General features: G+C 44.8%; 1 protein-coding gene across 1 annotated transcript; it reads right to left on the bottom strand.

Annotated features, from left to right (window-relative positions):
* Positions 1–1,421: 1,421 nt before the first annotated feature.
* BCL2A1 (BCL2 related protein A1) lies at positions 1,422–7,443 on the bottom strand. The gene is made up of 2 exons (XM_052660092.1): positions 6,869–7,443; positions 1,422–1,542 (listed from the first exon to the last, which is right to left on the bottom strand). Exons 1-2 carry the CDS (start codon positions 7,379–7,381, stop codon positions 1,435–1,437), a joined length of 621 nt encoding a protein of 206 aa, XP_052516052.1. The 5' UTR covers positions 7,382–7,443; the 3' UTR covers positions 1,422–1,434.
* Between the last annotated feature and the right edge of the window lie 19,037 nt (positions 7,444–26,480).

Raw genomic sequence — 26,480 nt, forward strand, 5'->3', positions numbered from 1 at the left:
TTTACTGGATCCATCAACAACTTCAGGGGAAGGGTAAAACAGCCCCAGGGTGAGTAGAGATTGTGTTGTGGGAGGAGAGGAAGAAGGAGAAAGTCTAGAACAAGGTACAGTGCTCCCATATTGTAATCAGATGCGCTGACGTAAAAATCAGAACACAGGGGCTATTAAATGACATCATTTTCCACTTTGTGAAAATGTTTTTGTATTTGTTTTTGGCTGCATCCGATCTTAGGGTTAGGTTGTAGCGGCACACAGGCTCAATAGCTGTAGATCACAGGCTTAGTTGCCCTGTGGCATGTGGGATCTTAGTTCACCAACCAAAGATTGAACCCATGTCCCCCGTATTGGAAGGCAGACCTTCCAATGGACCTTCCACTGGACCGCAAGGGAGTCCCTACTTTGTGAAATTTCTTAAATGGAGAGTTTAACAGTGGCTCAACGTTGAGTCATTTACCTGACTATCCTCGTTCAGATTCTCCCAAGGTATCCTCCATATCTCGCTGCCATATTCATAAACTTTAAAGGACACCTCTGACGTGAGCTGAGAGGGCATCAGTGGAAAACCACACATAACCATTCAGGGGCCCTGGGGTCTTCAGAAAACTTGGATCCCAGAGGCATGTGGGCAGCAGACCTCACCCACTACCAGTCTAGACTGGTGTAGTGGTTTAGTCGGTAAGTTGTGTCTGACTCTTTGCGACCCCAAGGACTATAGCCTGCCAGGTTCCTTGGCCCATGGAATTTTCCAGGCAAGAATACTGGAGTGGGTTGCCATTTCCTCCTCCAGGGGATCTCCCTGACCCAGGGGTCGAACCCAGGTTTGCTGCATCTCCTTCTTGGCAGTGGATTCTTTACCAACTGAGCCGCCTGGGAAGGGGCTTCCCTGCTGGCTCAGACAGTAAAGAATCTAGTTGTAATTCAACCCCCGGGTCAGGAAGATCCCCTGGAGGAAGGCATGGCAACCCACTCCAGTATTTTTGCCTGGAGAATTCCCATGGACAGAGGAGTCTGGCGGGCTACAATCCATGGTGTTGCAAAGAATCGGGACACAACTGAGTGACTGAGCACAGCACCTGGGAAGCCCATCAATCTAGACTACTGACACTGGAAATGATTTGGGGGTAGTGGACACACCCTTAAGAAAATCTGCCAAAGACGTCACCTTCTGGGTCATCCTTCTCTTAGTTCAGCCCCTATTCCCTTTATTGAGCTTTATCATTTTGTTGCTAGACTCCCAGACAGTACACATCACATATAGCTGCAAGTAATATATAAAATTTATTCACTAAAACAGGGACAAAATTCCCATAACTCCAGAATGTCAAGTTACATCATCAAAGTTCTCTGTTTAGAAGTAGAAGTAAGTGTTGACAGTACTTCTTGTATGAGTTTAAAAAATTAGACAGATTTCACAATGTGGAGTGTCCTTTTCAGTCAATAGTATTGCTTCAGACGACATAATGTTTCACAGATCTTTCCTGTAACTTCCAGAAAAGTCAGCCAGCCAGATTTGGTTTCAAACTTCTTTACAAACCCATTTTCCTACAAGAGAACAAAGTTAACATTTTAAAAATCAGTGGAGACTAAATTTGTTGGAATGAAAAGCAAATAAACTTTCATTTAATTAATATAGGTAGTCGTCTCTATATTTTCACTGGTTTCATTCTTTTCAGCCCCATTACCATTCTCTGTCTTCAATTCCAGACCACCCTAGAGCAGTGCTGTCCAACAGAAATATAGTGCAAGCTACATATGTAATCTTTTTGGCCACAGGTTTTTTTTTTTTTGCTGGATCTTTCTTATATCCTCAAGCAGGGATTGAATCTTCTCCTTTGGCATTGAAACCATGGAGTCCTAACAACTGGACTGCCAGGGAATTCCCAGTAGCCACATATTTAAAAGTAAAAAGAGGCAAAATTAATTTTTAAAATATAATAAATTTTTCTAAAAATATTATGATTTTGGGAATTCCTTGGTGGTTCAGTGATTAAGACTTTGTGCTTCCAATGTGGGGGGCATGGGTTTGATGGCTGGTGGAAAACTAGGATCCCACATGCCTTGCTGCGCATGGCCAAAAATAAATAAATAGATAGGTAAGCAAACAAATAAATTATGATTTCAATATGTAAGCACGATGGAAATAAGATATTTTCTTTATTGGTACCATATCTTTACAATCCAATGTGTGTTTGAACTTACAGCATATCTCAATTCAGACCAGCCACATTGAAACTGTTCAACAGTCACTGGTGACAAGTGGCTACTGTATTGGATGGCATAGCGCTAGAGGGTAGAGAGTCTATCTTTTCCCCCCTGACCCCCACCCCTCTTTTTCTTCTGAATGTTTGGGACTAAAAATGCATTTATTAAATAATCTTATTTATTGATTTGCTTTTGGCTGTGCTGTGTCTTTGTTGCTGCATGTGGGCTTTCTCTAGTTGTGGCAAATGAGGGGTAACTCTCTAGTTTCAGTGCTCAGGCTTCTCATTGCAGTGGCTTCTCTCGCTGCAGAGCAAGAGCTGTAGGTGCTTAGGCTTCATAGTTGTAATATGTGGGCTCAGTAGTAGTGGCTCTCCGGCTCTAGAGCACAGGCTCAATAGTTGTGGCACATGGGCTTAGTTGCTCCAAGGCATGTGGGATCTTCATGGATAAGGACCCATGTCTCCTGCATTGGCAGGCGGATTCCTTACCATTAAGCCACTAGGGAAACCCCTGAAATAAGCCTTTATTTGTAAACTCCTTTGTGCTGAGAGTCATGAGGATGCAACAATAAAGCCAGATTACATTCATTCCTTTTTTAATCAGACTTTTTTTTTTTTTAAGAAGCATATAAACTGAACCCCCTGGAGTAGGAAATGGCAACCCAATCTGGTATTCTTGCCCAGAAAATTCCATGAACAGAGAAGCCTGGCAGGCTATAGTCCATGGGGTTGCAAAGAGCTGGACACAACTGAGCAACTGAGAATGCATGTACACATAAACTGGACACTGTATTTAATCAACTTTTGATATTTTATTATAGAGCACCCTCACTGAAAAGCACCTCTGAGCTTTTCCAGCCTATTGTCCTCTCTTATTTTGACTAATGAGGAAATGGAGATCCAGAAAAAAATGTTATGTAAGTAAGGTTACCTGATTTCTTAGTACCTGGACCTGTACTGAAATGCAAGCACTGCTCTTTTCAATCCATAAATTTTCAAACCACTCCCAAGAAGATTAGAAAATTGTTTTAAAAATTTGTTTTAGATGTTCACCTAGTAAAGTTCCATTTCTGGGGTTACAAACGTCTTCAAGTAGTTCGAAGTTCACAGTCTAGTGTGACTAACACAAAAGTGTAAACCAAACATATTTCTTTGACTGAGAACTCTGTAATGTTGTGGAACTGTCTTTTGGAGCATCACCGGCAGTGAAGACTAACACCATTCAGAGGAATTTTCCATTGAAAAGATTGCATAAGAAAGCCAACTGCCGCCTCTGTGTGAAGTGTGGTGTCATGCCTGGAGACGCTTGCTGTCACACGCTCACAGAGGGGACAGGCTGCTCCTGCTTTTCTTCCTCTTTCTCCCGCCTTTACACACTCAGGCATTTCCCACCTGTCCCAGGTGTGGGATCCACTTCAGTGTTCCTCTTCCTAGAATTTCTATAAACCCTGTACTGTGGGGGCAACTCTACAATGATTTTTATTATTATCACAATGATCACCATTATTATCAGGCAGTTAATGGGTTAATATGTCACCCTCATATTTATTAAAGTTCTAAAGCAAGAACAAAGGAAGAAAACTGACAATTCAGCTATATGAAGAGTCATTTTTTTTAAGCTATAAGAAACTAAAATAAGAACAACAGACCAGGGTACTATTTATTACACATTTGCCATCAAAGAGTTCATTCCAACATAAGAGAAAATCATCAAGCCCTCAATAATTTAAAAGGCAAAGGCTATTGAGAAGATAAATATCAATCATGAGCAAGTACATGGGAAAAAAACTCCACATTACCAGCTGTTAAATTCACATTTTAATGGAATCTTACTGTTTTTTAGACTTATTAACTTGGCCTTATTAATAGAAGTCTATTAAACCCTCAAGATTATGTTTATTGGTTCCACCTAATGCTGATCAAGTTGTGAGCTTGTCCCATTGGTAGCAAAACTTTTGAAGGCAATGTGTATTCCAAAATGTATGAGTAGTATGATTATAGATGAACTAATCATTCTATTATAGATGAACCAATCATTGTATTGTGAGAAGGTGATCATGAGGCCGCCTTCTTTTTTTTTTTTTTGAGGCAAGGAATAAGACTTTATTTGGAAATCCAGCTGACTAAGAAGATGGCAGACTTTAGTCTCAAAGTAACCATCCGTTGGGCCCTGGATACCAAGTTCTTTTCTAGTGTCAGAGAGAGAAGCAGTGAGGACCTAAAGTCAAAAGGCAGAATGGAGAGGGAGGGGCAGTGAAAGGCAGTCTTCTTTTATGGGGAGGGGGAGCGGTTGGAAAACCATCTCCATGTTTAGTATTGAAGCATTATCTCTAAGGAAAAAACAGAAAACAATCCAAATGTCTAGCTGTTGGAAACTGCTTAAGTAAATTATGATGCATAAAAATGATAGGATAGTCTATAAACATTGGAAGTGTTAACATGGAATATGTAAGGTGAGTTATTTTAAAAATTCCTCTGATGGCTCTGATCACTCTGCTATGTGGGGAACAGAGCATCGCAGGGCAAACTTGGAAGCAGAGAAGCTGGGAGGAGCCTACTGACACAGTTAAGTGAGAGAAGACAGTTGCTCCAATGTGCTGGGTGTGCAGAATCAGAATTTGCTGATGCATCAAATGCAGGGTATGCACAGAGGAGTCACAGAGGACTCCCAAGGGGAGAGAGCTGAGCTGGTCAAGTGGAAAGGATACTCCAACAGATACTCCCTGAAGGAGCCCTCAGGGAGACCTGAACCACGTCTAACCTTATTCTTCATTAAATGATTTTTAAATCTCAAGTTAAAATTCAAAAAGATATACAAGAAGAATCTGGCCCTCAAATCTATTTTATATATCAAAGGATATATAAAAAATTTTGAGCTTGTATTACATCATTTTGGAAATGCCTTTGCCAGGCTGAACACTTGGTTAATCCTCTACATGCCTGTGTAGGTCCTTTGATTTGCCCTCAAATTCACCAGACCATTATTGAGAGCAAGATGATCATAACAAAATAAAACCTACTTTGCATAACACTTATGACTCAGACTTCAACATGCTGGTTACATGGAAAGCACCAGTTCTGATTGTACATTCCTATTTTCAAAAGGGGCTTTCTTTTGGTATTAGAGTAGTTTTAAGAAATTGCATATTTAAACTTTTTGGAATTTCCCATGTAACCTTCACAGTTGTATTGTATCTGACAGTTTACTCTTACAGAAAGTTTCTTACACTCTTACAGAAAAGTTCTTTCAGAATAAGTACCAAGAACTATTTACACAAACAATTTCTGAAAGGCTACCCATTCCAGTATTTTGGCCTGGAGAATTCCATGGACTGTATAGTTGATGGGGTCACAAAGAGTTGGACACAACTGAGCAACTTTCACTTCAAATATTAGTATTAGTATTGTTAAATATTATTTAACAACTTATAATTTTTTTTTACAAAGAAGTGCTATGTATATTTTCTATGGATATATCCAACAAGCATTTTTTTTATTAACAGGGATGCTTTGCATGTAAAATAACTGATAACAGTGGACAGCTTTGAGAAGAGGGGAGGCCGGGGATTGTGGGTTGAAGAGGGGATCTATAGGAAATTAGTGCTGTAAGAAAAGTGAGCATTAAGTTTATTGGAATATCAAGAAAAGTATGTACATTCAGCTGGGACAGGCCCCTTATCAATGAGTTGTGTGGGGTTTCCCTGGTGGCTCAGACAGTAAAGAATCTGCTTGCAATGTAAGACACCCGGGTTCGATCCCTGGGTCAGGAAGAGCCCCCTGGAGGAGAGCATGGCAACCTATTCTGGTATTCTTGCCTGGAGAATCCCATGGACAGGGGAGCCTGGCAAGCTATAGTCCACGGGGCTGCAAAGAATCAGACACGACTAAGCATGCTACAATTTGAGTTGTAATCTAGGACCCCTGCATGGTCTCAGTTTTTGAGGCATTGATAATAAAGTGAATTTTTATTTGGAAAATCTTGAATAGATTCTAGCTGGTGATATAGTACATTAATTTTTTTTTAATCGCCAAGCTTTACTGGCCAGAATTTGGTATATTAGAAAACTGGGCGGGGCAGGGAGAGGGGGCAGGAAGCAACAAACTCACAAAAATTTACACCTGTCTTTTGCAACATAATAAATACCTAAATATAACAGATTTTAATACAACTCATTCTGTACTAATTCTGCATTGTCATGAGAACCCTGGCAAGAGCTCAGTCCTGTGGACTAGACTCTGAAGAAGCATTAGGGAGGCGCTTTATTAATCCCCCAAACTCACTTCTCCAATCTACACTGTAGGAATAAAAACTGAAACCTCAAGTGTTTCCCAGCTATAAAGTTTTAAGATTCACTGGAAATCAGCTGGAAATGTTTTTTTTATTATTTTAATTTATTTGACCGTGCTGGGTCTTAGTTGCACCATGTGGGATCTAGGTCCCTGACCAGGGATTCAAATCCGGCCCCCTGACTTAGAAGAGCAGAGTGTTAGCCACTAGACAACCAGGAAAATTCCCCTTTAAAATTTTTAAAAAAATTTTAAAACAAACTACTCAAAGAAAATATAATCCTTTAGGTAGATTTCTTTTTTAAATTAGCAAAGAAACTTGTTATTTCAATTCCTATTTTAAAGTAAAGAACAAAGAAGAATACTTCCATCACACATACCCAGCCTCCATTTTGCCTTATCCACTCTCCTGTGTTTTCGGTGATGAACTCCGCCACGAAATAAGAAATGTCCTTGCACATGTCCGTGTCTGAGGCAATACACTTGCTCAGAAGTTTCTTGGTAAGAATACCTTCAAAGGCGAATATGGTTACAATCCTGCCCCAGTTAACAATGCCATCTTCAAATTCCTTTTCCATCACTTGCTTGAATATTGTTCTGGCAGTGTCTACAGACACCACATCAAACTTATCCAAGCACTGCTTCAAAGTCCTTTCCACTTCGTCCTGGACAGAGGAAGCCACGTCTTGTAACACCCTGGATGTTTTGCTTGGCTTGGATCCAGGTTGCTGTATCTGCAACACATATTTCAGATAGTCCTCAGCCAGCTTGTGAACGTAGTCAAACTCAGTGTCAGTCATCTTCTCCTTGCTGGGGAGTAGCGTCTTGAGCCTGCTCACCTGCAAGTGACCAAGACAGTCTGAAGCACAAGCTTGTGGAGCCTGGCGAAACATGACACATGATAGTATCTGGAGGCCGGTGGAATTTCTGTTTGCATCATCTAAAGCTACCCTTCCTCCTGGTCGCTTTCAGGCGTGGGCTGCATGTGAAAGAGAAAGTATAAGATGTCAAAGAGGAAAATGTCTCTAAGGCAGGCCACTTCCTCATCCTGTAAGTGATTAATGTAGTTTTTGAAGCCTTAAATTCAAGGAAGTGGAGGAATCAGAACCCTCCTGCATTGCTGGTAGGATTGTAAAACAGTTTTCACGAACTTTTACCGTGAAAAGTTTGGCAGTTCCTCAAAAACTTAAATATAAAGACTTTCCTGGGGGCCAGTGTTTAATTTCCACTTCCAACGCAGGGGGCGCAGGTTTTATCCCTGGTGGAGGAACTAAGATTCTACATGCTGAGTAGTGTGACCAAAAACAAATTTTAAAAAAGTTAAATATAAAACTTCCATATGACCCAGCAATTCCAGTTATAAGTATATGCCCAAAAGAAATGAAAATAGGGACTCACCCAACTCCTGACACATGAATGTTCACAGCACCATCACTTACAATAGCCAAAAGGTGGAGACAAACCAAATGTTCATCCACAGACAAACGGATAAATGAACTGTTGAACGTTCTTAAGCCACAGAAAGAAATGAAGTGCCCATACACTTTACAACATGGACAAATCTCAAAAACAGGGCGCCCAATGGTAGAAGCCAAATGTAAGAGCTCTCCTACTGTATGATCCTATTATGTGAAATAGCCAGAATAAGTAAATCCACAGAGACAGAAAGCAAATTGATGATTGCTGGGGGCTGAGGGGAGAAGGGAGTAACTGCTGAGTAGGTACAGGTTTCTATCTTGTGATGAAAATAGTTTGGAACTACATCGAGGTGGTGGCTGGCTGTGAAACATTGAGAAGATGCTAAACGTCACTAAATTGTACACTTTAAAATGGGTCATGTGGGGACTTCTCTGGTGGTCCAGTGGGTAAGACTCCGAGCTCCCAATGCAGGGGGCCCAGGTTCGATCCCTGGTTAGGGAACTAGATCTCACATGCCACAGTGAAGATCCTGCATGCCACAACTAAAACCCAGCACAGTGAAATAAATATATTAAATATAAAAAATAAAGGGAATAAAATAAGATGGATCATTTTTACATTATGTGAATTTAACCTCCAAAAGAAAAAAAGTTCAATATAGCCCAGTGGCTACGCTGAATTAATGAAAATTTGGAATACAGATTAGCAAACAGCCAGTAAACAGGGCCTCTCAAGCACCATTGAGGCAACAGGGCACTTGACACTTTGGTGCTCAGATAGGATGACATGGGAGGGAAGAAAAATGTATCTGCTTTGCTCCTCACATCCCATTTACCCTAGAACTTTGGTTTTTTTTAGGCAAATATCTGTTGCATAACTACCAGATGAACACAAATTTTTTAAAAGTACAATCAAGAATGAAAAATATGTTTCCCAAGAGCATTAAGCAACGGGTTAGGTGTTAAACACATACAAATCTAAAGACTGCAACACGAGATACTTCTAGACAAAACTAAAGGGGTTTGGGACTTCCCTGGTGGTCCAGTAGCTAAGACTCTGGGCTCCCAATGTAGGGGGCCTGGGTTGATGCCTCAGTGGGTAAGGAGTGCACCTGCCAGTGCAGGGGCACAGGAGATGTGGGTTCAACCCCTGGGTTGGGAAGATGCCCTGGAGAAGGGAATGGCTACTCACTCCAGTATTCTTGCCTGGAAAATGCCATGAACAGAGGAGCCTGGTGGACTACAGTCCATGGGGTCGCAAAGAGTCAGACACAGCTGAGCGACAGAGCACACACACAGGGAACTAGATCCCACATGCCCCAACTAAGACCCAGCACAGCGAAATAAACAAATAATTAAAAAAAAAAGAAAGACAAAATCCTGCTATAAGCCAATACCACTATTTCCTCTTATTTAAGTCAGCCAAATTGTCCAACGTGAGGATAGAATTTAGGGGCCAGAAGGAACACTAAACCTGGAGTCAGAGGACTCAAGCCTCATTCCCACCCAAATCTCTGTTCCCTTGCTCAGTATGTGCCCAGGGTTTGTAAAATGCAGCCATACACAATGAACTCCCAGGGGTGAGGTATGCAACTGATGACCCGTGTAGCACCTGTGACCACAGCTGGCACAATGTGGGGCCTTCATCAGCCCTAATTCTCCATCAGTCTTTTACAGACTAATGAGAAATTCAGCTTCCCAATAAGGACATAGCCTCCTAAACGCTTAGGTTCAAATGAATTGCAAACCTGTCATTCATTTAGCTTTGGCACCAGTTCTGGGAAGCAGTTGGTGGAAATGGTGAAAGTGTTGGCTAAGAAGAGCCCTGGGGAACAGAGTAAGTGGCAATGAAGGCAGTCAGGACACTGTATCCCCGTTTGCTGGCAGCATCTTTCTGTCGGCCGAGGAGCCAGGGTTGCTACTAGGCAGGAGTAGAGGATGGGAGAAAGAGCAAACAGTGCAGAGTCCCTTGAGAGACGGGATTCACTATTTTTGTTGTTGTTGTTGTTCTATCCACATATGGAGTAACTTTAATTCTTCGCCTTCGTGTCTCTGAAGAGTGGCAAACAGGAAAAAAAAAAAAAAATCCCACGTACCTTGTATTTCTGAATTATCTCCAAAGGGTTAAGGAGGACGGGAGAGCTGCTGCTTAGTGTGCTGGCTGAGAGGGACTTGTGGTGGCCGTGAAAATGCACCCCTGGGACTTCCTTGGTGGTCCAGTGGTTTTAAGGCTCAGCCTCCCAATGCAGAGGATTCAGGTCAGATCCCTGGTCAGGGAACTAAGACCCTAGGTGCCACAGGGTGTGGCCAAAAGTTTTAAAATGAATTAATTAATTACTTAAATTAAAAAATAAAAAGAAGAAAGAAAACAACAATGCACTGTGAACCTCGTGCCATGGTGGCATAATTGGTGTAACTGACCAAGGGCCCCACAGCTGGGCCCTTAATCTATCGCCCCCATGACTTGGCACGGAGGTTGTGCTGCCTGCAGGCTGTCCCTGTCAATGACTGGTCAAGGCAGGAGTAGGAAGAGCCATCCCTGTAGGTCAGCCTCCTTTGAAAGGTGGCTTGACGACTCCTTATCAGCTTTGTGAAGAATGGCTGAGACTTTGCTCCAACTGAGACTCTTCCTCCTGGGTCCTCCTTCCTCCTGGTTCTTCTTCAGCCAGGCCGGCCCACACTGTGGTCTGATAGCTCCCTCCCCATTCTCCCTCACAGGCATTACCCCCACTAAATCTCTGACACATCTAATCCTCTCTGGGCATTTTCCGCCTAGAGTTACAGAACAAAGGAGCGCACAGACCTGTGGTCAAGTCACTTCTCTGGGATTTCCCCTGGGGAGGTTCCTCCTCCCCTCCTCCCACCACCCAGGACAATGCCTTTTGGCCCACAGGAGCAGGAAGCCAAGTACAGCCAGCTTTTTCTCCTCAAATCATCCTCAAGCACCAAAAGAATCATGGCAATGATGGGAAAATTTATTATATCCTGCCAACCCCCACCCCGGCCCAATTACACTCCCGTGGTGATGAGCATTTCTGGAAAAATGGTATGAGCAGGTGGTTTAGGAGTTATTGTACAGGGGACTTCCTTGGTGGTCCACTGGTTAAGATTTTGCCTTTCAATGCAGGGAGTGCAGGTTCGAACCCTGGTCTGGGAGTTAAGATTCCACAAGCCTATGGGCCAAAAAACCAAGACATAAAATAGAAGCAGTGTTATAACAAATTCAATAAAGACTTAAAAAAAAAAAGTCTGACTTTAAAGAGTTGCAATTCAGTCTCCTAAGGTCAGGGTCTACCTTTTCCCCCTTCTCTTGCCAGTGTTCAAGCCTGGACCTAGGGAAGCCAGGGACAGATCTCTGTTGAATAAATAAAACATGACCAGTGTCACACCTGGAGCCAACTACATTTAGGGCTCTGGGTTCCTTATCTAGAACTGAAAAGAAATTGTTGTAAAAAGTCTTAAATATTGTAGTCTGCTTTAGTTTATTTTGCAGCATTTCCAAATAATCACTTTTCCAGGGTAGGTGGAGGAAAGACAAAGTCTTTTCCAGAAATAATTATTTGTATATAAAGTATGAAAAGACTGGAATGGGATGTGTAGGCTTAAGAAACAATCACAACCTAAAAGTTGAGTTGTTTTATTCAGTGGGAATTTTCAGGACTTCAGGCTAGGAAGTAGCATCTTAAGTAACCCTGAGAGAACTGCTCCAAGGAGGTGAGGTGGGAGCCAGTTTATAGACGTTTTGCAACAAAGGGAAGGTCAAAATGTTGTTGTTTGTTAAAGGAAAACCAGACATCTGAAGATAGTGCTTTTCTTTGTATAGGAAGACAGCAAGAGTCTGGGCTCACTGAAATCATTCCTTTGATGTGCATCCCAGGTATCTGGGACCCATGTCCTGTGTTCTCTCATCCTGAGTTTCCTCAGGGCTTACCGTAGGGCATGGCTGCTAGATAGCAGGTGTTCTTTCCTTCTTAAGCTCCTTCAGGCTCCCTGACTCTGGAAGGTGGCACCTGCTCATGACTGTGAAATTCTTATTTACTGATAGGGCAGGAAATGTTCCATTTCTCAGGTGTGTTGGGAGGGAGGGCCATGTGGACAGAGACAAGTAGCTGATCATGAAGCAGGTATAGAGACAGAAGGATGTATCCTTTGTTAATGCCACTGTGACCTGGCTTTGCATTCACCAGGCTCCAGGGCTTCCCTGGTAGCCCAGACAGTAAAGTGTCTGCCTGCAGTGCTGGATCCCTGGGTCGGGAAGATCCCCTGGAGAAGGGAATGGCAACCACACCAGTATTCTTACCTGGAAAATCCCATGCACAGAGGAGCCTGGTGGGCTACAGTCCATGGGGTCACAAAGAGTCAGACACGACTGAGCAACTAAACACACACACACACACACACACACACGCATGGACTACACCTTCATGTCTATATGTGCTGTTTATGTAAATTGCCACATCTGTACACATATGTGATCTATTGCTTTCTAACTGCTTCCTCACAAAGGAGTTCTCCAAATTCAGTGGCTTCAAACGCTAATCACGCATTTTGCTCGTGAAATGAACCTTGGGCAGGGCTCAGATGGATGACTGGTCTCTCCTCCATGGTGTCTGGGGTTTAGCTGGAGTGTTTCAGATAGTGGCAGCTGGAACAGCTGGGGTTGGCTGGGCGTCTCTCTTCACGTAGTCACAGAATTTTTCCGTGTGGTCTGTCCAGCGTGGCAATCTCAGATTGGTCATACTTCTCATGTGGTGGCTAAAGGTGCCAAGAGCAAGCATGCCAGTGACCAATATAGGAGTTGAATAGCTTTTTATAATCCAGGTTAGAATTCACGGAGTATTAGAACTTCTCTGGTGGTCCAGTGGTTAAGAATCCTTGCTTCCACTGCAGGAGACACAGGTTCAAATCCCTGGTCAGAAAACTAAGATCCTACATGCTGTACAGCCAAAAAAAAAAAAAAGAACTCACACAGTATCATTTTTATACTAACCTAGTTGTACAAGTTATTACATGACTGCTCAAATTCAAGGAAAGGAAACATAGATATTTTTATTGATAAGAAGAGTGTCAAGAATTGGTAGCCATGTTTTAAAACTGCCACAGCATGCAACTCACATGCAAGGTCACTTATAGGCACAATCATGTACAATTTAACCAGTGTCACTCCCCTACACTGATGCTGGGAAAGATTGAAGGCAGGAGGAGAAGGGGTCAACAGAGGACAAGATGGTTGGATAGCATCTCCAATTCAACGGACATGAATTTGAGCAAGCTCCGGGAGATGGTGAAGGACAGGGAAGCCTGGTGTGCTGCAGTCCATGGGGTCCCAAAGAGTCGGACACGACTTAGCGACTGAACAACAACAATACCCTCCTGCCATCCTTTGGACTTGGAAAGCAGGGAGGCAGTTCAAATCTTTGAGTGATCCAGGAGGTCCTTCAAAGCCACCTTGCTCACCTCTATAACCATCAAGTTACTAGAGGTCTGAGAATCGTCTGAAGTAGATTCTCCAAAGACAGAGGTATTCTAAGTGGCCTGAAGCACGACTGCCTGAAGATTTCATTTCATCTCCCTCCTGACCTCGGAGATCTTATTAGGTCACGAGCCCACCTCCTGCTATGGCAACGACTGACAGAGGTGGAGTTTTGATGGGGAATCTGAGGGGAGAACCCCGAAGCCACCCTGGCTGACAAGTGGCCAGAGGAACCAAAACTCCGGGACGAGGGGCCCGTGTGTGGGACTTCAGGGAGGGGCTGCTGAGGTCAAGCTCTCTTTTCTCCAAATGCAGACATTGGGAGGAAACTTGCTGCGCTTTCGGCTGCTTCAGAGGAGGTGGCCCTGGGAAACTCCCAGCCTAGCTCACTCTTCAGGTCCTCTGAGCTTATCATGACAACTTCCTTTTTCCACGCCTCTGACCAGGGCCAAGAAGAGAACAATGGTCTTCAGTGGGAATGCTGTCGTAACACAAAAGGGAGGGAGGAATAGAAGTCACCTGGGTGCCCCCCATCCCGGCATCATCTCCCTGGGTCTGGTGGGGCCAAGCCTTGATCATCAGAAAGCACAATGGAAGCTTGTCCACACTGTGTCAGGAAAAACGAGTTGCTCAGTAGGACAGGGCTCCTGGAGGAAGCTTGGTTCCTATCCGGGAGATCAATATCCAGGAAATCCTATGAGCAAAATAAGCAGGTGGGGACTTCCCCAGTTCCCCTGTCGAATTTGGAGACAAGGCTGAAAGTGGGCCCTGAAGAGAACAACCAGTTGTGAACCAAGGAAGCTGAGAAACAGAGAGGGAAGACAGCCGGTGTCATAAATGCGGCTTGTGGGGGTGGGTTTTTGACTAACATTGTAGAGGCTACAAAGGAGATGGAGGTGAAAAGAGGAGAGGGGAAAGCCAAGGAGAGGTTAATTTTTTTTTCTTGGTCTAGTTTTTGGCTGTGCTCACACTGAATATTCATTGGAAGGACTGATGCTGAAGCTGAAGCCCCTATACTTTGGCCACCTGATGCAGAGTCGACTCATTGAAAAAAGACCCTGATGCTGGATAAGATTGAGGGTGAGAGAAGGGAACGACAGAGGATGAGATGATTGGATGGCATCACCGGCTCAATGGAGGTGAGTTTGAGCAAACTCTGGGAGATAGTTGAAGGAAAGGGGAGCTTGGTGTGCTGCATTCCATGGGGTCACAAAGAATTGGACAGGACTTAGCAACTGAACAACAACCAGGGATCAAACAGTTCACGTCTCCTGTGCAGTGAAAGTGCAGAATCTTAACTACTGGGCCACCAGGAAAGTCCCAGCAGAGGTTAAAATTATAGATGGTCGCACATAAGGTAGAATGTCTGAGTGCAACATGTCCTGATGTATTGATTTGCGATACATCCCTTTTGCACACCTGTGTGGACAGACCCATTTTTTCCCTTTACCCTCTCTGAATCTCACTGGAACACCCATTGCTCATTCTGCTCCCCAAATGAAGGGCTTCGTGTTGACTATGAAGAGGAGCCCAAAGCCTGGAAGGGTCTTGGTGCTCTGATTCGACCTCCTCTCACTGCAATTCTACCCCCTAACCTGACTCTGTGATGTGTTCTCTTGTCTCTAGGAACTTGTTCTTCCAGCTATCTCCAATGGCAGTGGCTTTTCTCTTTCATGCACGTGTCTTCAAACCTCCTCCATCTTCCACGTCCAGTGAAAATAAGCCTTTCCCACTCACCTGAGCCGGGAGAAATCTCGGCATGTGTTCCCATGGGACCCTGTGCCTGTGCACATCTCCTGGTACATCTTATACTGAAGCCGTGGTGCTGTCTCGTGCCCTTGGCTGGTGGCTCCCCAAGGAAGAGAGCTGTCTATTTATCTTTGACATGCAAGACACACATGGACTGGATTCTACTATCATCATTGCCAGTAACACCGAATATTCGACCAATTGCCCGCTTCACAATCAGACTGATCCTGGGGCTGAAGCTTTGTTACTCTGTCTGTGAAGTTTTACTTGGCAAACCGAAAGTAAAATTATCTTTTCTTTCCTCAAATGTTACCTTGGGAGAAGTACAAGAGAAAAGCCTATTTGAATAAGACCTTCAAGTGATCTAGGCAGAAGGACTTGGATTTTCTTTTTTTTAGAAAAATCAGTTGATCAGTTGTGCCAACTCTGCAACAACACGGATTCTAGCCCACCAGGTTTCTCTGTCCATGGAATTCTCCAGGCAAGATTACTGGAATGATTGCCATTCCCTTCTTCAGGGGATCTTCCTGATCCAGAGATCGAACCCAGGTCTGCTGCATGGCAGGCAGAATCTTTACCGTCTGAGCCATGAGGGGCTGAAGCTGTATTACTATGTCTGTGAAGTTTTACTTGGCAAAGCAAAAGTAAAATTATCTTTTCTTTCCCCAAATGTCATTTCAGGGGAAGTACAAGACAGAAGCCTATTTGAATAGGACCTTCAAGTGATCTCGATAGAGGGCCTCGGACTTTCCACTCCCTAAATGGAATGGCCATAAGACACAAAGCAAATGCAGGAAGTGTGCTTGGTGAGAGCAAGTGAAACTGGGCCCCTTAAGGGCAAGTCTCTGTTGGAAAGGCCAGAACTCAGATTTCCCCAAAGAGCGAAGCGCAGACAGCCGACAGCCACTCACTAGGTTTATTGCTCAACAAATTTTACAAAGCGCCCACCAAGCACAGGCCCTGCCCTGGAGCTGGGGATGGGTATGCAAGGAGTTTGTTTCATTAACACAGGTGTAAGGGGATTTCACATAAAACCACTGGAAAATTCAAATGCAGAATAAGTGCCTTGAGACTCTGAGATGTGAAAGTTCAGCCTGAAGGAGAAAGTAAGCACTTCCCAGAGAAGGCTGGGATGTGGCCATACTTCCTGCTTTGGGAAGGAAGTTGGTAAAAGTGAATGAAGTCCATGTGCAGAAAGGAGGGGGGCTGCCAGATGGTGAGAGGGTCCCCGTGGCCTTCCAATCCTTTGTTCCAGTTGTTTCATCCCTGTTCAGGTATCTGAGACATCTCAGGGTGCTTCCTCTAAATTCTTTTTTTTTTTTTTTAATATTATTGGCTGCTCTGGGTCTTTGTTGCTACATGCAGGCTTTCTCCAGTAGCAGCAAGAGGGGGCTACTCTCTAGTTGGGTGGGGTATGTGGGCTTCTCAATGTGGTGGCTTCTCTTGTTGTGGAGCACGGACTATAGAACATGCAGGCTTTAGTGGCTGAGGTACGTGGGCTCAGTAGTTGTGGCTCACAGGCTTAGCCCCAAGGCATGTGGGATGTTCCTGGACCAGGGATTAACCTGGTGTCCCCTGTGTTGCAAGGTGGATTCTTAACCATTGGACCACGAGGGAAGCCCAATAAATTCTTCTTCTTGTCAAAGTTAGAGTTGTTTCATGGAAGGGCTTCAGACAAATGTATTTCCCCAACACAGTGCCAGCGGAAGAGTAGGCTTTGTCTCTGTTAAGAACGTTCCTGAAAAAATGGTCCAGATTAAAGTGTCCTAAGAAACACAGTTCATCATCGAGGGAGATGAACAGTGGCTGCCATGAGCTGGATGCATTGTGAGTGTCAGGTCCGGTGCTTCTCCCTTTCCAGTGTGGAACGGTGGTCTCATGACCTCCATTGTTGTTATTATTTTTTTTTTTGGTTGCATTGGGTCTTGATTGCTACGTGCGGGATCTTCTATCCTTATTGCAGCAGCATACGGTCAGCCTTGAGTTGTGGCATGCGGGATCTGGATTGCCCTAACCAGGGACGGAACCCAGGCCCCCTGCATTGGGAGCACAGGGTCTTAGCCTCTCCCCTGCCTTTCAGGATACCTCCCAGTGGGCAGTGAGGGAGAAGACTCACTCCAGAAAAAGCCTGTGTTCCTTCATACCCAAAGGTTTCTGGGATGCTCTTTTGCTCCGCTGCACGAGGAAGCAGGAAGATGCTCTCTTGGTTGGGGGGGAACCCCCTGCACCCTGGCCTTAGTCAGAAGTCACTGTGGCATCAGCCATGAGCAGATCTCTCAAAGGAGAACAGATTCCCTCCCCCGACAAAGCCACTGACTCTGTGGGTTTTCTTCTTCAAGGTAAGGCTATAATTAGTCCTTGGAGGCCCAAGGCTCTTGGAGTTCAGAGAACAGGGACCCATTAGTAAAGCCCCACCCCCACCTTCTAGCAGAGACACAGCCCAGATGAGAGAATGGCCCTGAGGCCAGGAAAGATGTCCTCAGATCTGGGTGCTAGTCCTGGCTCTGCCACTCACTTAAACCCCCTTACCTTCCAGAAGCTTCTATGGCTTTTAGTGGACACAGGGGAGGAAGGGGTGGGCAGGATGAATTGGGAGATTAGCACTGACATATATACACACTGTGTGCTCAGTCGTGTCTGACTCTTTGTGACCCCGTGAACCCCTCTGTCCATGGGATTCTCTAGGCAAGAATACTGGAGTGGGTAGCCATTCCCTTCTGCAGGGGATCTTCTTGACTCAGGGATCAAACCCAAGTCTCCTGTGTCTCCTGCATTGGCAGGTGGATTCTTTACCACTAGCGCCACCTGGGAAGTGCCTAGAATGATTACACCTACCGTTATAGATGTGGGGATCAAACTCCATAACCAAATTCCATAACCAGCAGCTCCATGTCAGTGTGAGCTGCTTCTTTGTGCTCTCAGGACTCTGGGATTTGAGTGCCCCTAACATTTTCCCTCCTTCACAGTAGATTTTGCTGCAGGGGTCAGTGGCCTTTCATTGCCTGGAACCAGAAGAGTCCATGACACTGGGAGTGCCCAGGCCTGGTTTCTTGGCCCATGTTCCTTATTGGGCCTCAGTTTTTGCACCTGAAACCTAAGAAAGGCTTCCCTGGTGGCTCAGTGGTGAAGAACCGCCTGCTAAGGCAGGAGACATGGATTCGATCCCTGGGTCAGGAAGATCCTCTGGAGGAGGAAATGGCAACCAGTATTCTTGCCTGGAGAATCCCCATGGACAGAGGAGGCTGGTGGGCTATAGTCCATGTGGTCGCAAAGAACAGGACACAACTGAACGACTAAACAACGACCTAAGAATGTTGGACCAGAACATTTTCAGATTTCCTTCTACCTCCACAAATTATTCAGTCCTTATCTCAAATCCTTATAAGGCCTTATTAGCCTCCTAAAATAAGTCGAGTAGTGGCTACTCTAACAAAAAAGATGGCGGCAGGGAGAAGTCGGGAGAGAAATGAAACAAGCTAGGCAAAAGGCTGGAAATATGTGAAGCTGGTTGAGGAGCACTTGGGAGTTCTCTATTCTCTTTACCTTGTGTATGTTATTAATACCATTTTTCTATGCTAGGGTTTCTCATGTGGCTCAGTGGTGAAGCATTTGCCTACCAATGCAGGAGACATGGGTTCGATCCCTGATCCAGGAAGATCCCACATGCCTTGGAAGAACTAAACCCATGCACCACAAATATTGAGCCTGTCCTCCAGAGCCTGGGAGCCGAAACCGCTGAGCTCATGTGCTGCAACTACTGAAGCCTGTGCGCCTAGTGCCTGTGCATTGCAACAAGAAAAGTCACCAAGATAAGAAGCCTATGTATCACGGCTAGAGAGTGGCCCCTCTCACTCAAACTAGAGGAAGCTCGCATGCAGCAGTGAAGACCCAGCACAGAAATAAATACAAATTTTTAAAAATTCTATGCTAAAAAACGTTTTTTTGTCCTTTTTTTTTTAAATGAAAGTTCCATTGAATATGAGTATCTCTATGATCTTTATTTTCTGGCACCCTCGAGAAGTAAGCATCCTAATAACAGGTACCTTCCAAAGGAAAGCCCCTCTCTTTGTCGCCCTTGGCATCCGCATCTCCATCCCTGGGACAGATAACTTCAGCTGCTATGCTGCTCCAGTGTTAGAAAAGCTTGGGGACTTTCCAGAATCTTCAATTCCCACTTCCCATTTCTCAAGAGATGAACTATCACATTTCTAAAGAAAAAAGTCACAAGCAAGGGCAAACTCAAATCCAGGGTCAGCCAAGTTAGGGGCTTTAAGGAAGCCTCCCAGGGGAGCTGCTCACTGGTGAACTGGTTGCAGTTTAGGGTGAGCTGCTCAGCTCTTCCCTCAGCCTGAGAGGACTTGAGGTCACTCCCCATTGCCAACCTGGCTGGGCTGGCAAACCCAAGGGCACGTGCTGCTCTCCCCAGGCCTAGGAAAGGGCTCCCAGGGAGATGCCTGAACCTCTTCCCTCGGGAAAAAAAGGATTTTCAGGATTGCTGTTGATTAGTCGCTAAGTCATGTCCAATTCTTCACAACCCCTTGGACTGTAGCCCACTGGGCTCTTCTATCCCTGCGATTTCCCAGGCAAGAATACTGGAGTGGGTTTTCATTTCCTCCTCTAGGAGATCTTCCCGACCCAGGGATTGAACCTACGTCTCATACATTGGCAGAAGGGTTCTTTACCACTGAGCCACCTGCTGGCAGGATTACTGAAACTGAAACAGAACCCCAGGACTTGATCCCGTGGGCTACAACTTAGACCTGATGCAGTCAAATAAATATTTAAAAAAGAAAAAAACAGAACCCTAAACAGAAGGAGGGCAACCACAGCCCACCCACCCTCTCTTGCTCTGTGCTCTCCCTGCCCAGCAAGCCAGGGTTGTAAGGGCCACCTACTGGCTTCTGTCCAAAACAGGTGAGTTTGCATATACCTTGAGGAGTTGTGCACCTCTGCACAGCCCAGAAGGGCGGCCTTTCCAACCACGGGATTGCAGGCAGGCTGCAGATGGTGCCTGCAGCCAAACAAGCCTCCGGGGTTGCTGGCAGCATAAGTATCAGTTCAGATTTTACCAGATTTTCCCTTTTGTGTGTTTAATGCAAAAAAATAGCCACGAACCTAGACCTGAATAACTTAGGTTTTTATCTGGCCCAGGAAGAGGACACTGGTGCCAGAGGAGGATTATGAGGAGAGGGAGGGGAAAAGAGTGCTGTGTTTAGTTAATATCATTTCATGGAATATTTACCAAATATCCACTATGTACCTGGTTCTGAGCTGCATGGTGAAGTTAGAGAAAGGTCAGACAAGCCCTGCCCTCAAGGAGTTCCCAGATTAGAATAAGTAGCAACAAGACAGATGATGTTCTTGTTGAGTGGCTAAGTCGTGTCTGACTCTTTATGACCCCATGGACTGTAGACCGCCAGGCTCCTCTGTCCATGGGATTTCCCAGGCAAGAATACTGGAGTGTGTTGCCATTTCCTTCTCCTGGGGATCTTTCTGGTCCAGGGATCGAACCCACTGTCTCCTGTTTAGCAGGCAGATTCTTTACCAATGAGCCACCTGGGGAGCCCGAGACAGATATAGAAGCTATTAAAAAAGAAAATAGATGGAGAAGGAAATGGCAACCCACTCCTGTATTCTTGCTTGGAAAAATCCATGGACAGAGGAGCCTGGAGGGTTGCAGTCTATAGGGTTACATAACTGAGCATGCATGCATGAGGGCGGAGAAGGCAAAGGCACCCCACTCCAGTATTCTTGCCTGGAAAATCTGATGGACGAAGAAGCCTTTGTGGGCTGCAGTCCATGGGGTCGCTAAGAGTCTGACACAACTGAGCAACTTCCCTTTCACTTTTCGCTTTCATGCATTGGAGAAGGAAATGGCAACCCACTCCAGTGTTCTTGCCTGGAGAATCCCAGGGACGGGGGAGCCTGGTGGGCTGCTGTCTATGGGGTTGCACAGAGTCGGACATGACTGAAGCGACTTAGCAGCAGCAGCAGCAGTGCATGAGGGTGGAGGGAAATAGGTTGGTAGCAATAAACTGGTAGAACTAAAGAAAAGAAAAGAAAAGAGAAAGCGTCAAGGAGGCATAGATGGTGATACAAAAATGCTTAAAAGGAAAATGAATATTTTTTGAACATCTAGCATGTGCCAGAAAGGATGCCAGAAACCTTGAAAATTTCATTTCATTCAAAGCTCATTGAAGTATCAACTCTTTTACACCGGGACGGAATCTGACCCCTAGAACCTGACCGGTCACACAGCTAGAAGCAGCAGAACCAGGAGTGAAACCGGCATGGTCTGAATCCAAAATACATAGTTAAAATGCTGCTTGTAAGTTTTTCTTACATTCACATACACACATAAATGAAGAGATGCAAACGTCTGTTAGCTCTATACATCATGACAAACACGTGAAGTGTCAGTTTTGTTCCGGATCATCAGGGCTCCTTTGTTGCTGAACTGAGCAAGCTCCTAGCCCAGAACCTACCTCCACTGGCCTCCGTAGATCGCCACCTCGTGTTTCCAGGTGGGACTGCAGTGGAGGAACAGAAGCCTTTGTCTAAGTTTAATATCCAGAGAGGGGGTTCCCTGGTGACTCCGATGGTAAAGAATCTGCTTGTCAATGCAGAAGTTAAACCAGTCAACCCTAAAGGAAATCAACCTTGAATATTCATTGGAAGGACTGATCCTGAAACTGAAACTCCAGTACTTTGGCAACGCTTCGGAGAAGACCCTGATGCTGGGAAAGATTGAAGGCAGGAGAAGGGGATGACAGAGGATGAGATGGTTAGATAGCATCACTGACTCAATGGACATGAGTTTGAGCAAACTCCGGGAGATAGTGAAAGACAAGAAACCCTGGCGTGCTGCAGGCCATTGGGTTGAAAAGAGTTGGACACGACTGAGCAACTGAACAACACCAACAATATCGCGTGGAAAGGGCTGCAGTGCCCATTACCAAAGATTTGGCTTCAATTGAAAAAATCCAAGCCTCTGGCAAGGGCAATAGCAACCCTTCATGGGGAAGCACCTGCAAATCTAAGTGGCTATCTCTTTTGTTTACAATAAAGTCCTTTGTATTTTAAGAAATCCCTTGTCTGTCACAGCTGTTTGGGAGGCACCAGAGATTTGGGAGGGAAGAGGTTGTCCTTTGAGTTGTTCACAGTCTAGAAAGGAGATGGCCAAGTGCATGAGCATTGTAATCCCACGTGCCAAGTGCTCTGATAGAAGGGAACACAGGGCAGGTTGGAGAGCCTCCCCACGAGATTACCAGGGAACTGGCACTCTAGCATGCGTAGGAGTTTATCAGGCTGAGAAGGAGGCATGGAGAGATAGGGTGGGAAAGAGAATAGACGTCAAGGGCAAGCTCAGTATCATCCTACAAAGGTGCCCTGCAAACGGAGCGTCAAAAACCAAGGGAAGATAGAGAAAGCAGTGGTCAGGGGCCCAGGTCATAGAGTCTTAAGCCATGCTAACAAGAGTAGTACTTATCTTGTGGATAGTGGGGCTTGAAGTAAGGCACTGACAAGGTCAAATTTGCATTTGAGAAAAAACATTTCAGGAACAGAGGAGACTCTGGATGGGAGAGGACTGGGAAGGATGAAGGCCGGGTAGGATGCTTTGGGTTTTTTTCTTTTCAATATTCATTTTTAATTATTTGGCTGCAACAGGTCTATATGGAGTCATGTGGGATCTAGTTCCATGCTCAAGGATAAAACCCAGAGGACCTGCATTGGGAGTGTGGAGTCTTAGCCACTGAACCACTAGGGAAGACCTAGGAGTCTTTCGTGATTTTGTAACGCTTGTGTGGTCTTCCTAGGTGGCGCTAATGGTAAAAAACCCTCCCACCAATGTAGGAGACAGAAGAGACACCCTGGAGCAAGACATGGCAACCCACTCCAGCATTCTTGCCTGGAGAATCCCATGGACAGAGGAGCCTGGCGACCTACAGTCCATAGGGTAGCAAAGAGTCAGACACGACTGAGCATGCACACACACAATGCTTGTGTAGCTAGGAGAGAGATACTTGGGACCCAAATAAAAGCAGAGCTCCTGAGGATGCAGAGGAAAAGATGGGGGAGAGGCATTTGTGAAGCAGACCAGCAATGACTAGCGACAGGGGGATGAGGAGGCTGGCGGCACGCAGGAGGTAAACGACACACTCTCAGACACCCAAGAAGGAGGGAGTGTCTGGTGGAGAGGAGGAGAGCTGCCCAGGACATGCTGCAGGGATAGCCAAGGGAGGCAGTCCAAGGGGTCTGCAGCCTAGGAGAGATGTGCTAGGAGCTGTGTATAAGAGAGTACTCATAGCAACTTATTCATGATAGTGAAAAACGGAAACAACTCAAATATCCCCCAACAGAGAAGAGATAAACAGATTTAGAATAGTAGTTCTCTTAGGAAGGAGGCTAAGTGATTTGGAAAGACACTGGGAAGTCTTTCATTTTGCTGTAAGTTTCTGTCTTGATCTGAGTGGTGATTACATGGGTTTATACTCTGTAAAAATTCCTTGAGCTGTATACTTAAGCTCTCAGAGGATCATGCATGTGAAGTCACTTTAGTCACATCCAACTCTTTGTGATCCTATGGACTGTAGCTGACCAGGCTCCTCTGTCCATGGAATTCTCCAAGCAAGAATACTGGAGTGTTGTCGTGCCCTCCTCCAGATATATATACATACATGTATAAAAATATGTACATTTACATACACATGTGTATATATTATTATGGAGATATATACACACAGATGAAATATATGCATACTTACAACATGTGTATATAGATGTATCAATTATTATTTTATTATATATATTATTCTCTCTATATACATTATCCTGGATATATATATATAAAATAAGGAAAGAAAGAGTACACAGTAAAAAAAAAAATTAGTGAAAGACTTGGATGAGCACTTTGCAATAGAGAATACTAAAGGGTCAATAAATAGATATAAAGGTGTTCAATGTCACTAATCATCAGAGAAATGCAAATTAAAACCATTTACTCCCACCAGAATGGCTAAAACTTAAAAGATCAACAATACCAAGTATTGGTACAGATACTAAGCAGCCTCTACTCCCATAACCTTCTGATGGGAACATAAACTGATACAATCACTAGTGTGCTGGATTTGTTCCAGTGGATAACATGCAAACCCTAAGATCCAGAAATTCCACTCTAAGGTATGTCTCCAGCAGAAATGAAGGTGTGTATAGAACAGCAGAGGTGCTAAAGAATATCTGCAGTAACATTATTCACAATCAGCAAAAATGGAAATAATCCAAACGCCTGTCACAGTAGAATGTATAAATAATCTGTGGTGTATTTATACGAAGGAAATCTATGCAACTTCGTAAGTGAACTACCTACAGCTATGCACAACAACCTCAGTGAATCTCACGAGGACACAACTGAAGCAGAGAAACAAAACATAAAAGGACATTCTGCGATTCCATGTATACAGTGCTTGAAACAGGCAAAACTAAATGGTGGGATTTAGGGCTGCATTCCTATGTGGTAACAAGAAAAAAAGAAAATGCAGGGACGTGGTTTACATAAAAGTCAGGATGATGGAGAGAGAGGACTGTAATTAGAAAAGACTTGGGGGAGGAAAATTGAAGCTGGAGGAGGCGACACTGGCCGTCTGAGGAGGTTCTATTTCTTGAAGTAGGTGTTGTTACTTGGATATTTGCTTTATAATAATCCACGAAGCTTTGAATTTATATTTTATGCACTTTTTTTTCTGTGCGAGTGTTACATTTCATAATATTTTTAAAGAAGAGACTAAAATTACTGGGGGGAAAATACAGTATAGAGGACTCCACCAAGCAGAGAAGAGAGAAGGGCATCAGAGAGATATAGGCCTTACAGAGCCCATGCCACGGTGGGCAGGAGGGTTGTCTGATAGTCCCCCAACAAAAAAGGGAGCAATGGGAAATGAAGCAGCTCAATTTGAGACCAGATTGTGCCAGACCATGAATACAGCCACTATGTGAACCTGTGAGGCTGTGCTACACTCAGCCAAGAGGGCAAGGGGTCCACCCTGCATGTGCCGTGTGCTGTTGGAGGAAGGGAATTCTCTATTTTGCACAAAGTTCCACCTCCTCGGGACTTCTCTGATGGCCCAGACTTAACCCAGCGGGTGGTTAAGACATCACCTTCCAATGCAGAGGGTGAGGGTTCGATCCCGTATGTCAAAAAACCAAAGCATAAAACAGAAGCAATACTGTAATAAATTCAGTAAAGACTTTTAACATGGTCCCCATCAGGAAAAAAAAAAAAAAAAAAACCTTAAAAAAAGTTCCACTTCCTGGAGAGGACAGTATCTCTTCATATTATTTTCTCCTGTAAGTCTGAAGTTTTCTTTTTTCAATATGGTTAAGACAAGGGACTTTACTCTGGAGGTACTGCCACATAATAATGTGCACCAACATCAGACTCCTCAAGCCTTTACAACACCCACTTCCCGACCCAAGGTGAGTGCTCCTGAAGAGAGCCTTTGGCTTCTTGGCCATGCTCAGCCCCTCTGCATCTGGGAAGCATTCCTCAAACATCACAGTCACCAACTCATGGGCTTCTTGCCTTCAGTCAGCGTCATTACTGAGGCTGGGCACAGATGGCATAAGAATTAAGCCATTATAGTCATTAGTGGAATGTGGTGATCTCACAGGTGGGGCAGGTCCCAACTGCTCCAAAACACAGAACAAGGAAAGGCCAGACTGTTGGCAGAGATTTTACAGGGGCAGGCTTTGTGGACAGTGGGGTCAGAGGGACCAGTGAAGAGTCTGACATGAGGTGTAGGGCCTGCAACTGTCCAGGTGAGTTTCCTCAATCCCACCTCCCACCCCGCTCCATTGCACTTTAGCTTCTCACTACGAAGGCCTTGTATTGGGGAACTTCCCTGGGGGTCCAGTGGTTAAGAATCCACCTTGCAATGCAGGGGGTGAGGTTCAACTCCTGGTCAGGGAACTAGGATTCTACATGTGTTGTTCAGTTGCTCAGTCATGTCTGCTTCTTTGTGACCCCATGGACTGTAGCCCTCCAGGCTCCTCTGTCCACGGAATTCTCCAGGCAAGAATATTGGAGAGGGTTGCTGTTTCCTCCTCTAGGAGACCTTCCCAACCCAGGGATCAAACCCGTGTCTCTTGCATCTCCTGCATTGGAAGTGGGTTCTTTACTACCAGTGCCACCTGAGAAACCCTTTGTTTAGGTTATCTGCATCCTATGATTATTTTTACTCTTGCCTCCTTCCTTCTTGACATTTCACATACAGTAGCCAGAGAGATCTTAAGATCTGTATCAGATCATGTTAACTCTCAGCTGAAAGTACTTCAATGATACACCATTATACATGC

The sequence above is a fragment of the Budorcas taxicolor genome, chromosome 21, assembly GCF_023091745.1.
Source record: "Budorcas taxicolor isolate Tak-1 chromosome 21, Takin1.1, whole genome shotgun sequence".
Lineage (NCBI taxonomy): Eukaryota > Metazoa > Chordata > Mammalia > Artiodactyla > Bovidae > Budorcas > Budorcas taxicolor.